This window comes from Trichomycterus rosablanca, chromosome 18, assembly GCF_030014385.1.
Source record: "Trichomycterus rosablanca isolate fTriRos1 chromosome 18, fTriRos1.hap1, whole genome shotgun sequence".
Lineage (NCBI taxonomy): Eukaryota > Metazoa > Chordata > Actinopteri > Siluriformes > Trichomycteridae > Trichomycterus > Trichomycterus rosablanca.
The window spans coordinates 18,976,616-18,993,053 of NC_086005.1; the positions used below are offsets into that span (position 1 = coordinate 18,976,616).

Here is a 16,438-nt window from a genome sequence, read left to right on the forward strand (position 1 = left end):
GGATGTTTATTAATAGATTAAATGAAGTTGACCAGACAAAACATTGTCTGCAATAAAATAAAAGTCAAAGTAAATGTAAGAAAGTTTTTTTTATTATTTGAATTTTCCATGCTGTCCCAACTTTTACTGATTTGTAAATGCCAATGTCAATGACAATTGCTACAGACAATGCACATTTTAAAGGTATTAATTTCTGTATATCATGTATGTCTGATTATTCAAGAGTATGTCTTGAATAAATGCTCTGTTATATACTGTACAGTACACTACAAATACTGAAGTATGTGACCTTTTAAGTTTCATATTTTGGTTGGACTATTTCAGCCCCACCCAACATCTGAAAATAATTTTCATAAACCATCACCAACAGTAAAATATGCAGCACTAAATAGCTAACCTCTTTTTTGCATGGCAGCATCATGAGGCGCCCCTTTCCAACAGAAGTTTGTCATGTTTTTGACTTACTAGTGTTGTCGGTCATTTTTAATAGTAATTTTAAAGTGGAAATGTTTAAAAGTAATATAAGCTCAGCCTAAAATTAGTAAAGCATCAAAGCTCATGAAAAGAGGCTGAGATTTAAACTCCGCAGTGGTGTCCTAGTGTGTCAGACTGTGGCACCACCCAAATTTGACTGGCCTGAACAGAGCCTTAACCTTAATTCCATTCAATATATTTGGGATTAACTAAAATGTTGACACTAGTGTTCTTGTGGACTGATTTTGCCTCAAACATCTACACACAATCACCAATAATTACAAAGTGAAAACAGGGTTTAGAAAATATGCAATTTTATTTAGGGGTTACATATCTGTAACCTTTGGCAGCAATTACAGCTTCAAGGCATCTTGGGAAGGAAGCTACGAGCTTGGCACACTTGTTTCTGGACATTTTTGCCCATTCCTCTTGGCATATCCTTGCAAGCTCCGTCAGGTTGGATGGGGAGCGTAGGTACACAACCATGTTCAGCTCCTTCCACAGAGTGGATTCAGGTCTGGGCTCTGGCTGGGCAACTCAAGGACATTCGCAGACTTTCTCCGAAGCCACGCCTTTGTTGTCTTGGCTGTGTGATTTGGGTCGTTTTCATGTTGGAAGGTAAACCTTCACTCCAGTCTGAGGTCCAGAGCGCTCTGGAGCAGGTTTTCTTCAAGGATCTCGGTGTACTTAGCTGCATTCATGTTTCCCTCTATCAGGACTAGTCGCCCCTGTCAAGCTGCTGAAAAACATCCCCACATCATGATGCTGCCACCGCCATGCTTCACTGTAGGGATGGCATTAGCCAGGTCTGGTTTCCTCCAGACGTGACGCTTGGTATTCAGGCCAAAAAGTTCAATTTTGGTTTCATCAGACCAGAGAATATTGTATCTCATGGTTTGAGAGTCCTCTAGGTGCCTTTTGGCAAATTTCAAGCGGGCTGTCATGTGCAGTCTGGCCACTTTACCATAAAGGCGCGATTGGTGGAGTGCTGCCTGGATGGTTGATCTTCTGATAGGTTCTCCCATCTCCACAAGGATACGCTGGAGCTCTGTCAGAGTGACCCTCAGGTTCCTGCTCACCTCCCTAGCCAAGGCCCGTCTTCCTCGATCGCTCAGTTTGGCCGGGCGGCCAGGTCTAGGAGGATTTTTGATGGTTCCAAACTTCTTCCATTTACGAATGATGGAGGCCACTGTGCTCTTTGGGACCTGTAAAGCTGCAGCAATTTTTCTGTACCCTTCTCAAGATCTATGCCTTGACACAATCCTGTTTCTGAGGTCTGCAGATAATTCCTTTGACCCCATGGCTTGGAGTTTGCTCTGATATGCACTGTCAACTGTGGGACCTTATATAGGCAGGTGTTGGCAATCCCCAATCATGTCCAATCAATTGAATTTACCACAGGTGGACTCCAATTAAATTGTAGAAACATCTCAAGCAGTATCAGTGAAAACTAAATGCACCTCAGCTCACTTTTGGGTGTCATATCAAAGGGTGTGCACACATTTTGATTTTTAATAAATTAGCACAAATGTCTAAAAACCTGCTTTCACTTTGTCATTGTGGGCTATTTTGTGTAGAATTTTGTGACAAAAATGAACTCGATCTAATATAGAATGAGTCTGTAATGTAATAAAACGTGGAGAAGGTGAAAGGGGTGTGCAGACATTTCAGCGTGACTGTATATAAAGGCTATACTGTACGGTATGGTGGTATTTGAAAAATCCATACGGTATGTACCATCATACCGCCCAGCCCTAATTGCAGCATAAAGATATATTTATATTGGGTGTCCACAAACCTTTGGCCATACTCATGTACCTCTACACACTGGTTGTTATCTCCTAATTCCCAAAATCTTATTAATCGTATTAATGTATTAATGTGCAATAAAAACTCACATTTCCAGTGATGATCATGCAACCCAGCTGGTCAATGATTAGGACATCAAGCTGTGAGGGTGGCTGGCAGAACTTCTGCTGTAGAATCTGCAGAATGGGTTCCATGACCTTTGGTGTATCCCTTAGAGCAACTGCGATGTGCCCCAGTGCCCGAATGGTATGGTCTGGAATAAGGTGAGCATCCCTAAAAAAGAAGACATATTAAAAATGTTATTTAAAGAAGGTTATGACCAAATTAGGACCACCCATCGTGCATGGCAATGAATATTTCATAACAGTTGTGTGTGTCACAGTCAGGGATATTTCATGTTGGGCTGATGGTTGCTGCTTGTAATACACTTGTTAAATGAAGCAAATATGGGCAGCATAAAGACCTGTGTGACTTTGATAAGGGCCAAGTCATGGACCAATAAGAGCTGATGTTGCTCGAATTGCAGATCACTTCAGTACTGGTGATCCGGAGAATGTGTCTCAACACACAGTGCATCAAATCCTTCTGTCTATGGGGCTACACAAGCATGCATCTTAAGTGGGTGGTCCTAATGTTTTGGCTCACTTTGGTTGTACAAACTGAATGTTTTCATAAACCCCCGGCTTTTTAGAATCTGAACATATTCACTAGATCTTACAGTCTAAGCACCAGACACTTAAGCAATAGAACACGAGAGGGAGCGTGTTATCGCGAATAACATCACGGCTGTGATCTGGTCGCAGGCACGAGCCGAAGGCGAGTAGATCATCACAGCCGTGATGTTATTCGCGATAACACACGACCTCAAATGTTCTATTGCTTTTATACAACAGTTTTTACAAAATAAATAAAGAAAATAAATTAAAGCCCTGAATTTCATATTAAATATGCTTTAATATTGACAATACCTTCCGCCAAAAAGTAGTTCCACAATGAATATAAAGTTTAACACTACAAAGCAGACATCCCAAGTTGCAAAAACTCATTTCAGGGAAGAAGGCAAGAACCTCCGAAGGGAAAAAAAAGAAATAAAAAAACCTCTTGCACACACCAAAGGATATGGGTGATAACAGAACTTTTAGGAGCTGCTAACTGGGCTATTAAGCTAACTGTTCGCATTACAAACACATTAATGTTCTCTACATAGTGCACTAGATTGTGTATCAGATCACGGATTCATGTTCCCTACATAGTGCACTAGATAGTGAATTAGACAATTGGTTATGTTCCCTACACAGTGCACTAGATTGTATATCAGATAACGCATTCATGTTCACTACATGGTGCACTAGACAGTATATTAGACAATTGATTTATGTTCCCTTCACAGTGCACTAGTGCGCTAGATTGTGTATCAAATAACGGATTTAAAACGCGATCAGGAAAAAAGGCTGTGTCGTCTGCGTGCACGTTTGTGTGCATGAAGCTTGTCGTTACTGGCAACGCGTCAGCGGAGTAATACAGTTGTGGTGTGAAAAGGCCGTGCTGTTATCACAAATATCAGCACGGTTAGAACGCTTCTCAACCAATCAGATTGTAAGGTCGTAACTAACTGTTGTATAATATGACGTACTTGTCGTTTTCCTGTGAGATGTAGAGACGGTTGGAGAGACTGGCAAGGAACGCCTCCACTATTACAGAGTCCATAGTGAGACCAGCTTTCAGGCACCTAGGTGATCAGAAGATATGAGAAAGAACATTTATGTGATGACATTGATTAATGACAAAGTGAGATCGTGCATGACTCGTTTGACAGGTCTGGTGGGGAGCAACTCCAGTCACAATTTATTTTTATTTACTGGGTACAAATTTCTATAAATACACTCCAAAATCTTTAAAAAGGCTTCTATTTTTTGTTCTGGATTTTGGATTCCTTTACTACCCAATCCAGTCTATTCCAATTCCGACTGTGAATCCACTGGTATTTATTTGCACAACCCCTGATCTCATCAAGGACAGCCAATGTGTGTCCGAGTCTTATCATGTGCCATGTATACATGTACACCGCCATATAAGGCATAACATTAAAACCACCTCCTTGTTTCTACACTCACTGTCCATTTTATCAGCTCCACTTACCATATAGAAGCACTTTGTAGTTCTACAATTACAGACTGTAGTCCATCTGTTTCTCTACATGCTTTGTTAGCCTCCTTTCATGCTGTTCTTCAATAGTCAGGACTCTCCCAGGACCAATACAAAGTAGGTATTATTTGGGTGCTGGACCATTCTCAGCACTGCAGTGAAACAGACATGGTGGTGGTGTGCTAGTGTGTGTTGTGCTGGTATGACTGGATCAGACACAGTAATGCTGCTGGAGTTTTTAAACACCTCACTGTCACTGCTGGACTAAGAATAGTCCACCAACCAAATATATCCAGCCAACAGCGTCCCGTGGGCAGTGTCCTATGACCACTGATAAAGGTCTTGAAGATGACCAACTCAAACAGCAGCAATAGATGAGCGATCGTCTCTGACTTTACATCTACAAGGTGGACCAACTAGGTAGTAGTGTCTAATTGAGTGGACAGTGAGTGGACACGGTATTTAAAAAACTCCAGCAGCACTGCTGTGTCTGATCCACTCATACCAGCACAACACACACTAACACACCACCACCATGTCAGTGTCACTGCAGTGCTGACAATGATCCACCACCTAAATAATACCTGCTCTGTGGGGGTCCTGTGAGGGTCCTGACCATTGAAGAACAGCATAAAAGGGGGCTAACAAAGTATGTAGAGGAATAGATGGACTACAGTCAGTAATTGTAGAACTACAAAGTGCTTCTTTATGATAAGTGGAGCTGATAAAATGAACAGTGAGTGTAGAAACAAGGAGGTGGTTTTAATGTTATGGCTGATCAGTGTATAGCCATTAGGCAGACTGTAGTATCCATGCTATCCACAAAGATACAGTACCTTTCGCCAAAAGCTGCTTACCTGCAGATGTTGTCTATGGAGATGTCTCTGAGCTGTTCATACATGGACGGCTGACTTTTCTTACTGGCAAGAGCACTGAAGGTAGACTGAGAATGCTCATTGGTCACATGAATCTTTATATCTCCGGTTCCTTTTTGGTGGGGGAGAGGGGGGATAGAGTTAATCTTAAAGTCAAACTTGCAGCCACTATTGTCAGAGCAGAGATAGTGATGCTTACCACTGGCATACTGGCTATGGTATTTGTAGAGCTTGACCAGAACAGGCGAGGGCACCACCAGGAAGTCTCTCAGTGACATGGTGACTGAGTGGGCCACCACTGGAAAACGCTCACACAGCCTACCAAGACCCTGAAACCATAAAGTTTTAGCACATTTATTACATGCCTATCAGTGGTACTATTAGATGTGTTTAGGGAAAAACACAGGTCCAATCTCCCTTTGTGAATGTAGAGTTGACTAATCAATTAATTGATTAATCAAAATAGATGTCAGTGGCAGTCCTAATCATTATCATCCCTACTACATTACATGAAAGAAGGAAACACACTAGATTGAAGTACTCTTTCACCACTCCTGCAGGTGTATTGATCAGACAATATGAGTCAATGTTGCAGCAGAATTAGGGCAATTCCCCTACCTGCCTTTCCTCCCTAAGACACTGCCAACTGTGACTGTGGAGAGCCTGTACTAGTGGTTAAAGTCTGTATGCATTTACAAATTAGTACTAACCTGCAGGCAGCAGATGAGCAGCGGCATGTGAGCAATGATGATCTTACTGGACGTCTTGGACTGCAGCTTCTCAGACAGCTTGGTGCAAAGATTCTCCGCACCTATTTAAAATGTTATTCAACTGAAGTTGTACTGTTTTCCAAAAAAAAATACACATATACACCAATCAGGCATAACATTAAAACCACCTCCTTGTTTCTACACACATTGTCCATTTTATCAGCTTCACTTACCATAGTGAAGTTCGTAGTTCTACAATTAATGACTGTAGTCCATCTGTTTCTCTGCATGCTTTGTTAGCCCCCTTTCATGCTGTTTTTCAATGGTCAGGACTCTCCCAGGACCACTACAGAGCAGGTATTATTTAGGCGGTGGATGATTCTCAGCACTGCAGTGACACTGACATGGTGGTGGTGGTGGTGTGTTAGTGTGTTGTGCTGGTACGAGTAGATAAGACCCAGCAGCGCTGATGGAGTTTTTTAACCCCTCACTGTCACTGCTGGACTGAGAATAGTCCACCAACCAAAAACATTCAGCCAACAGCGCCCTGTGGGCAGCGTCCTATGACCACTGATGAAGGTCTCAAACATGACCAATTCAAACAGCAGCAATAGATGAGCGATCGTCTCTGACTTTACATCTACAAGGTGGACCAACCAGGTAGGAGTGTCTAATAGAGTGGACACTAGGGCTGTCGCGGTGAAAGAATTTCCCCTTGCGATATTCAACCTGTCTCAATATCGCGGTATGCGGTTATATCGCCATTTTTATTTTATTTTTTTTTGAAAATTACTTAATTAATCTGGATTTTAGAGCTATATAAACAAGCTTTATTGTTAGGCTATGATTCGGTATATTATTGCTTTATAATGACAAAGATGAGACAGCTTTAAGACCAATGAAATGCGTGTTTAATGTTAAATACAGAACAGAGCAGGGATGCGCGTCTTTTCTCTATTAAAAAAAGGTTTAAATTTAGCTCCTAGGCTAGATATGCACTGTGAAACGAAAAAAAAGTGTTTAGGCTAAATATTTTAAATGCACATCTAATCAAAATATGTTAAAAAAACCTGCGTTATCATGCGCGCTAGAAGAACCAACACGTTCATCTGATGTGGTTTAGAGAGAATCTGAGTGGGGTAGGGATGTTTCCCTCGGTACTAAAACTCTCTCTGATGGGGCTCGTTACACTAATACACGTGTACTGTACCTGCATGCGACTTTACAATGCGACAAACTATCTATTTAGTAGGTATAATTAACATAACAATATATACTACATTTCAAGTTATTATTCGTTTCAATACATTTTTATTCAACGAAAAAATACATTTAAATCATTCCAGCAAGACCAGCAAGAGAATATTTGCAGGCTGCAATGCCATATTAACCGTCATTAAGTGTTTTAGTTCACCAAGGCTGTTTGAATATAGTCTAAATTACAAGTATTTATTGAGTGTGAACTCAATTTGGTCATTAATAAACTTGCCTATAATTCCTGTTGCGATTGTTTACATTTTAAAACACAAAGCCTGACACTCAGCAGCAACGCATGCGAACAGGTTGCGGGAAAATGTCGCTCTTAGCTCATTTTCATTATGAATTCATTTAACATTTATTACGCCCGAATGTAAGCGTAAAACAAGATGGACCCTGCAACAAAATAAAAATAAAAAAAAGAGAAGAAAGAAAGAAAAAACGTGAACACCGCGGTGTTGCGGTTGCTTGGCATGCCCTGCGGTTGGCTGGTCTATACCGCGATATTTCAAAATTGCGGTTAGCGCGACAGCCCTAGTGGACACGGTATTTAAAAGCTCCAGCAGCGCTGCTGTGTCTGATCCTCATATCAGCACAACACACCCTAACACACCACCACCATGTCAGTGTCACTGCAGTGCTGAGAATGATCCACCACCTAAATAATACCTGCTCTGTGGTGATCCTGTGGAGAGTCCTGACCATTGAAGAACAGGTAACAAAACATGCAGAGAAACAGATGGACTACAGTCAGTAATCGATAAAATGGACAGTGAGTGTAGAAACAAGGAGGTGGTTTTAATGTTATGGCTGATTAGTATATACAGTATATATGTATATTACAATGTATTTTAGTACCTAGACAGACTGATAGTACACACCATAACGACTGGGTGGCACATTGGTATAGCACACCACTTTAGAGTGTTCAAACTCCCTACTGGACTGGTCCAGAAGCCCGTGGGGAAGTATGGGGATTGGAAGTCACATGGAGCATAGAGTGGGTCTTGATACATTATTTTGGCTCTGTGTGGAAACCCAACACTGGGAGGTGAAAAGAAGTGGACACAGGTTGGACATGTGTTGAAGGGGCTTTGTGATGATCAGAATCTCTCTAATCACTTTTATGTGTTGTGCAAGCAGCAGTGGATTCACAATCAGGAATTAAATATTAATATTGGGAGATAAGGATGGGGGGGGTCAAGTAAATTTATTATATAGCCAAAGGTATGTTAACACTCCTTTCAAGTATTGAGTTTAGTTCTTCAAGCCACACCATTTGCAAAGAGGTGTATAAAATCAATATTGTGTATGCAATTTGGGCAAATTTAGGCATTTTAGTGAAAACTGGGCCAAACTTAATGTGTGCAAGCATGTGAAATGTTACAATCCATTGTAAAAGGCCATCAATTCTATCAATAACCTCATACGGTATCACTGTCAAGAATAAGCTGTATTTACCCTGTTCCTCTGTGACGGCCCACACCATAAGGTCCACACAGGCAGCATTAGCCTGGCAACGCAGTTTCAGTGGGTTCAGCTCGCTGTGCAGACACTCCACATCATGCAGGATGCGCTGCAGCTCTGACTGGCTACTGCTGAACTGTTCCAGCACAAAGTCGTGGACCTCCTTAACAAAAGACGTCTGCAGATCTGCATGGAAAAAAGGTTTAATTGTTTGGTGTAATAAAGTGCTGAACAAAAACTTCACTATAATATTAAAGTAGTTCCTTTAACATGGGTTAATAACACACTGTGTGTGGCCAACTGTTTTACTCTTAATAGTTGTGTAACATTACCTAGAGTATATTTAGGAATTATTTCTTTGGACATGACTTTGTGTGTACAATATTGACATTGAATATACTGATATAATCGCCATTTTTACCATCAATCTACACTTAATTACCTATACTTTTTTTGGTCCACATACAGTCAAGCCAGAAAGTCTGGACACCCCTTTCACCTTCTCCACATTTTATTACGTTACAGACTCATTATATAATAGATTGAGTTCTTTTTTGCCTCAAACAGCTACAGACAATCACCAATAATTACGATTATGTGAATTCATCTTAACCTCTATCCACCCCCAACCTGCTGCTGAAAAACTGCCACCACCATGCTTCACTGTCAGGATGGCATTAGCCAGGTAATGAGCGGTGCCTGGTTTCCTCCAGAAGTGATGCTTGGTATTCAGGCCAAAAAGTGCCTTTTAGCAAACCCCAAGCAGGCTTTTATGTACCTTTTACTAAGGAGTGGCTTCTGTCTGGCCACTCTACCATAAAGGCATGATTTGTGGAGTGCTGCCTGGATGGTTGATCTTCTGATAGGTTCTCCCATCTCCACAGGGATATGCTGGAGCTCTCTCAGAGTGACCCTCGAGTTCCTGCTCACCTCCCTGACCAAGGCCCGTCTTCCCCGATCGCTCAGTTTGGGTTTAGTCCATCACCTTTACCTTCAGCTTCCTCAGCAAGGCAGTTGTCATCTTGGAGGTTGTGTTTGGGGTCGTTATCCTGTTGGAAAACTGCCATGCGGCCCAGTTTCAGAATTCTCTGTTTCAGAATGTCACAGTACATGTTGGAATTCATGTTTCCCTCAATGAACCGCAGCTCCCCAGTGCCGGCAGCACTCATGCAGCCCAAGACCATGATGCTACCATCACCATGCTTGACTGTAGGCAAGATACAGTTGTCTTGGTACTCCTCACCAGGGCGCCACCACACATGCTGAACACCATCTGAGCCAAACAAGTTTATCTTGGTATTGTCAGACCACAGGGCATTCCAGTAATCCATGTTCTTGGACTGCTTGTTTTCAGCAAACTGTTTGCGGGCTTTCTTGTGCGTCAGCTTCCTTCTGGGATGACGACCATGCAGACCGAGTTGATGCAGTGTGCGGCGTATGGTCTGAGCACTGACAGGCTGACCTCCCACGTCTTCAACCTCTGCAGCAATGCTGGCAGCACTCGTGTCTATTTGTTAAAGCCAACCTCTGGATATGACGCTGAACACGTGGACTCAACTTCTTTGGTCGACCCTTGGCGAAGCCTGTTCCGAGTGGAACCTGTCCTGGAAAACCGCTGTATGACCTTGGCCACCGTGCTGTAGTTCAGTTTCAGGATGTTAGCAATCTTCTTATAGCCCAGGCCATCTTTGGGAGAGCAACAATTCTATTTCTCACATCCTCAGAGAGTTCTTTGCCATGAGGTGCCATGTTGAATATCCAGAGGCCAGTATGAGAGAATTGTACCCAAAACACCAAATGTAACAGCCCTGCTCCCCATTCACACCTGGAACCTTGACACATGATGCCAGGGAGGGACAACGACACATTTGGGCACAATTTGGACATGTTCACTGTGGGGTGTACTCACTTATGTTGCCAGCTATTTAGACATTAATGGTTGTGTGTTGAGTTATTTTCAGAAAACAGTAAATATACACTGCTATACAAGCTGTACACTGACTACTCTTAGTTATATCCAAGTTTCATTTCTATAGTGTTGTCCCATGGAAAGATATAATAAAATATTTCCAAAAATGTAAGGGGTGTACTCACTTTTGTGAGATACTGTAAATTGTACACTTTCTGAATATTGAATATACAGTGCCTTGCAAAAGTATTCAGCCCCCTTGAACTTTTCAACCTTTTGCCACATTTCAGGCTTTAAACATAAAGATATGAAATTGTAATTTTTTGTGAAGAATCAACAACAAGTGGGACACAATCGTGAAGTGGAACGAAATTTATTGAATATTTTAAACTTTTTTTAGAAATAAAAAACTGAAAAGTGGGGCGTGCAATATTATTCAGCCCCCTTGCGTTAATACTTTGTAGCGCCACCTTTTGCTGCGATTACAGCTGCAAGTCGCTTGGGGTATGTCTCTATCAGTTTTGCACATCGAGATACTGAAATTTTTGCCCATTCTTTCTTGCAAAACAGTTCGAGCTCAGTGAGGTTGGATGGAGAGCGTTTGTGAACAGCAGTTTTCAGCTCTTTCCACAGATTCTCGATGGGATTCAGGTCTGGACTTTGACTTGGCCATTTTAACACCTGGATAAGTTTATTTGTGAACCATTCCATTGTAGATTTTGCTTTATGTTTTGGATCATTGTCTTGTTGGAAGATAAATCACCGTCCCAGTCGCAGGTCTTTTGCAGACTGCAACAGGTTTTCTTCCAGAATGGTCCTGTATTTGGCTCCATCCATCTTCCCATCAATTTTAACCATCTTCCCTGCTGAAGAAAAGCAGGCCCAAACCATGATGCTGCCACCACCATGTTTGACAGTGGAGATGGTGTGATCAGGGTGATGAGCTGTGTTGCTTTTATGCCAAACATAACGTTTTGCATTGTGGCCAAAAAGTTCGATTTTGGTTTCATCTGACCAGAGCACCTTCTTCCACATGCTTGGTGTGTCTCCCAGGTGACTTTTTATAGATATCTTTGAGAAATGGCTTTCTTCTTGCCACTCTTCCATAAAGGCCAGATTTGTGCAGTGTACGACTGATTGTTGTCCTATGGACAGATTCTCCCACCTCAGCTGTAGATCTCTGCAGTTCATTCAGAGTGATCATGGGCCTCTTGGCTGCATCTCTGATCAGTCTTCTCCTTGTTTGAGCTGAAAGTTTAGAGGGACGGCCGGGTCTTGGTAGATTTGCAGTGGTCTGATACTCCCTTCATTTCAATATGATCGCTTGCACAGTGCTCCTTGAGATGTTTAAAGCTTGGGAAATCTTTTTGTATCCAAATTCGGCTTTAAACTTCTCCACAACAGTATCTCGGACCTGCCTGGTGTGTTCCTTGGTCTTCATGATGCTCTCTGCGCTTTAAACAGAACTCTGAGACTATCACAGAGCAGGTGCATTTATACGGAGACTTGATTACACACAGGTGGATTCTATTCATCACCATCAGTCATTTAGGTCAACATTGGATCATTCAGAGATCCTCACTGAACTTCTGGAGTGAGTTTGCTGCACTGAAAGTAAAGGGGCTGAATAATATTGCACGCCCCACTTTTCAGGTTTTTATTTCTAAAAAAAGTTTAAAATATCCAATAAATTTCGTTCCACTTCACAATTGTGTCGCACTTGTTATTGATTCTTCACAAAAAATTACAATTTCATATCTTTATGTTTAAAGCCTGAAATGTGGCAAAAGGTTGAAAAGTTCAAGGGGGCTGAATACTTTTGCAAGGCACTGTAAGTAAGAAAAACCAAGTAACAACCACTCCCACTGCTAACAGGTGAAAATTCGTTAAATAAAATAAAAAATATGAGCTTTTAAATTTGTAGCAGCAGTTTAGCCCTTCTCTGTTGCAGCATGACTGAGACTTGTGCAAAAAACAAGGTCCATAAAGACATGGTCGGCAAGTTTGGTGTGCCAGGCCTTCTCTCTCAACATGTATGATGCCTATAGATTTGGAATTGGATCTACAGTACACTTATGGGCAAATGTGCACATACTTCTGGACATCAAGTGTACCTCCAAAGCCCATGTATAATATACTGTACAATATCCCTACTTCTATGCCTACACTTGTGTGTAATTAATTAATTAATTTGTTCTTACCTTTCGTATAGTACATAGTGTCTCTCAACATTTTAAATATGGCCACATACAGAGGGTCACTGAAGGTTTTGTAGAAGAGATTAAGACCTGGATTGCCCTGTAATAGACAGCACACATCAGAGAGTGATCCAAGATGAATTCATGATTAGTAAAAATGACTGGACACATTACTTCCAAAACATCCAACATGGTTTGATCCAACTTCTTCAAAAACGTCTCAGCGACAAACTGCTCGACCTGTTCACACAGAAAGAGAAGCATGACTATTTTACAATTTTCTGATAATTTGGTTATCGGGTTACTAAAGACGCCTGCAGCAATTTCCAAAAAGATGTAAACAACGCTCCTATTATTAAGTTTAGTGTTTCAGCCACTAAGAATCGCCAAGAATTTAAAAACAGCTGTATAAGATGAATGTTATGCTTTCAATTTTGTGTCAGGAGTTTAAGAAAAACACTTTCCTGTTTCAGCATGGTAAGGTGTTTACATACTTTTGGGCATATAGTGTATGTATAACACTTGTGGGAGGCATAAATTTTGTAGAATGGTAGAATAAAATGGAAAAGTATACATACAACACTGACTGCGAGCAGTTCCTTGTTATGATTATTTTCGACCCTAGGGAATGCAGGACTTCTTAAAGCATGAATGTATTTTTTTTCATTAAATGATTGAAATGCAAGGGGCCCAGGTGGCGCAGCGGGATATTCTGCTTGCACACCGACGCCGAGATTCTGAACTCTGGTTAAAAACTTGGTGTTGCCTCCAGTCGGCTGGGCACCATAATTGGCAGTGCCTGCAGCCAAGTCAAGTCAAGTCAACTTTATTTATATAGCGCTTTTTACAATAGACATTGTCTCAAAGCAACTTTACAAAATCCAGGACCAACAGATACAAAAACCCCTGTTGAGCAAGCCGAGGGCGACTGTGGCAAGGAAAAACTCCCTGAAAATTACAGGAAGAAACCTTGAGAGGAACCAGACTCAGCAGGGCCCATCCTTCTTGGGTGGTCTGGAGGATACTTTAAATAAATAGGATTTACACAAATCATACAGCAGATACTAATTGGCCACCGTATCTGCAGGGTGGGGGTTGGACTATGTGTGGGTGGTTGGGTCTTTATACGCTGTATAGGGACCCTGATTGGCAGAAGAGACGCCTGTGCAGAATGAGGAGGAGAAGAGGTGAGCGTGTACAATAACATGCTCTCCTTGGATGCAATCTAATATCTCTCAGCAGCGGAAGACAAAAATTGAGTGCGCTACATTCAGAGGAAAATGGGGAGGAAAAAAACATAAAAAATAAAATAAAAAAAAGATTGAAATGCACAGCACTCAATTGGTGCTGCAGTCTAAGGGACAAGCCCACCACTGCTAAAATCCAAATTTAAATTTAAGCTGTGCTACCAATCAACCTGGGCTCAATTGGCTGTGTTTATTGGGCCGGGGCTGGAGAGGAGGGTTGGGGGTTGCAAAAAGTATGCAGACACATCTTCTAACTATTGATGTATAAACAATTATATCAAAGCACAAAGCATACCCTAAAGACATGGTTTAAAGAGTTTAGCGTGTCAGAACTCCAGTGGTCTGCACAGAGCCCTGACCTTAACCCCACTGAATAATAAATTTGAACTATTAGGCCAGTCTTCATTAGTGCCTGTCCTCACTAATGACTTAATGGTTACAAATGCATTTTAAAAGGAAAGCAGGTTGTTACTGTGACCATTCCTATAGGATACGGAGGTTATAGAACTTTAGCACCTATATGTTTCCCTATTGTCCAGGAATGTCCAGCAAGCTCACAGTCAGGCATACACATACTTTTCGCCATATCATGTACCTATAAAGTTCATGTACGCTTACAATTATTATCCTATTGTTGCAGTAATAAATAATATAATTGGAGTGAATTGGTCGGAGGTAGGATGTCAAGTAGGGAGGGCATGTGGTAAAATAGGATGCCAGAAAGGTCTCCAAGTAAGAAGCCCAGGAACTGACCATCTGAAGAAGGTGTCTCAGCATGTCCAAAGGCATGTCGAAACACTTAGTGCTGCTGCCAGTGAAGAGAGGTGAGACAGAGAAGCTGGAGCTGATAGTGGAGAAGTAGTAGTCCGGGTCCACAGCACTACCATCAGGGAGGTATGATCCAGCTACATGCACACAGCACAAATGCACACACAGTCATTATAACAGTTATGGATTGGATTTTAATGCTTTCACATGAGCGTAGTGAGGAGGTTATAGTAAAAAGTAAAGACCAGAGGGACACCATCATTATAATTCTGAAATACTATAATATATACACCAATCAGCCATAACATTAAAACCACCTCCTTGTTTCTACACTCACTGTCCATTTTATCAGCTCCACTTACCATATAGAAGCACTTTGTAGTTCTACAATTACTGACTGTTGTCCATCTGTTTCTCTGCATGCTTTGTTAGCCCCCTTTTAACCTGTTATTTAATGGTCAGGACCCCCACAGGACCACCACAGAGCAGGTATTATTTAGGTGATGGATCATTCTCAGCACTGCAGTAACACTGACATGGTGGTGGTGTGTTAGTGTGTGTTGTGCTGGTATGAGTGGATCAGACACAGCAGTGCTGCTGGAGTTTTTAAATACCGTGTCCACTCACTGTCCACTCTATTAGACACTCCTACCTAGCTGGTCCACCTTGTAGATGTAAAGTCAGAGACGATCGCTTATCTATTGCTGCTGTTTGAGTTGGTCATCTTCTAGACCTTCATCAGTGGTCACAGCACGCTGCCCACGGGGTGCTGTTGGCTGATATATTTTTGGTTGGTGGAATATTCTCAGTCCAGCAGTGACAGTGAGGTGTTTAAAAACTTTATCAGCGCTGCTGTGTCTGATCCACTCATACCAGCACAACACACACTAACACACCACCACCATGTCAGTGTCACTGCAGTGCTGAGAATGATCCAACACCCAAATAATACCTGCTCTGTAGTGGTCCTGGGAGAGTCCTGACCATTGAAAAAGGTCAGCATGAAAAAGGGCTAACAAAGCATGTAGAGAAACAGATGGACTACAGTCAGTAATTGTAGAACTACAAAGTGCTTCTATATGGTAAGTGGAGCTGATAAAATGGACAGTGAGTGTAGAAACAAGGAGGTGGTTTTAATGTTATGGCTGATCGGTGTATGTTAATAACAGGAGAGTCTTACACTATAAACTGGCTAATAAAATGTGGGTAAACCTGACACATAAACACTGTAGAGTTCTCATTTACATGGATGATTTTCAAATATTACCTTCAAAGTAAGGAGCAGATGGGTCAGCAGGAGAACTTGGAGGCAAGGCTGCACGCTCTGGACTGGCCTGTTACAAAAATGGTAGAATATCATCACTACTATGATTAAATAATCATTTTTAAACCCAGTAGTCTATAATATCTTTCAAATACGTACAGCAGGAATGTTTTACTGATGCTGTTTATACACACAAATATAGAACCTACAACCCCAAATCAGAAAAAGTTAGGACAGAATGGAACATGCAAATAATTACATTTACTTTGACTTTTATTTGACTGAAGACAGGATGAACCTGAAATATTTCATGTT

General features: G+C 41.6%; 1 protein-coding gene across 3 annotated transcripts in view; it reads right to left on the bottom strand.

The window, feature by feature from the left end:
* pi4kaa (phosphatidylinositol 4-kinase, catalytic, alpha a) overlaps window positions 1-16,438 on the bottom strand; it is a 91,949-nt gene that overhangs the window by 60,136 nt on the left and 15,375 nt on the right. For all 3 annotated transcript variants that reach the window (XR_010015219.1, XM_063013669.1, XM_063013667.1), the window contains exons 7-16: window positions 16,127-16,193; window positions 14,845-14,996; window positions 13,019-13,084; window positions 12,848-12,944; window positions 8,732-8,923; window positions 6,014-6,114; window positions 5,503-5,632; window positions 5,286-5,415; window positions 3,917-4,012; window positions 2,373-2,556 (exon numbers count right to left, since the gene is read on the bottom strand). Coding sequence is in view for 2 of the 3 variants with exons in the window: in XM_063013669.1 (XP_062869739.1) it covers window positions 2,373-2,556; window positions 3,917-4,012; window positions 5,286-5,415; window positions 5,503-5,632; window positions 6,014-6,114; window positions 8,732-8,923; window positions 12,848-12,944; window positions 13,019-13,084; window positions 14,845-14,996; window positions 16,127-16,193 (1,215 nt within the window). In the remaining variant the exon portion in view is untranslated. The remainder of the gene's footprint in view (window positions 1-2,372; window positions 2,557-3,916; window positions 4,013-5,285; window positions 5,416-5,502; window positions 5,633-6,013; window positions 6,115-8,731; window positions 8,924-12,847; window positions 12,945-13,018; window positions 13,085-14,844; window positions 14,997-16,126; window positions 16,194-16,438) is intronic.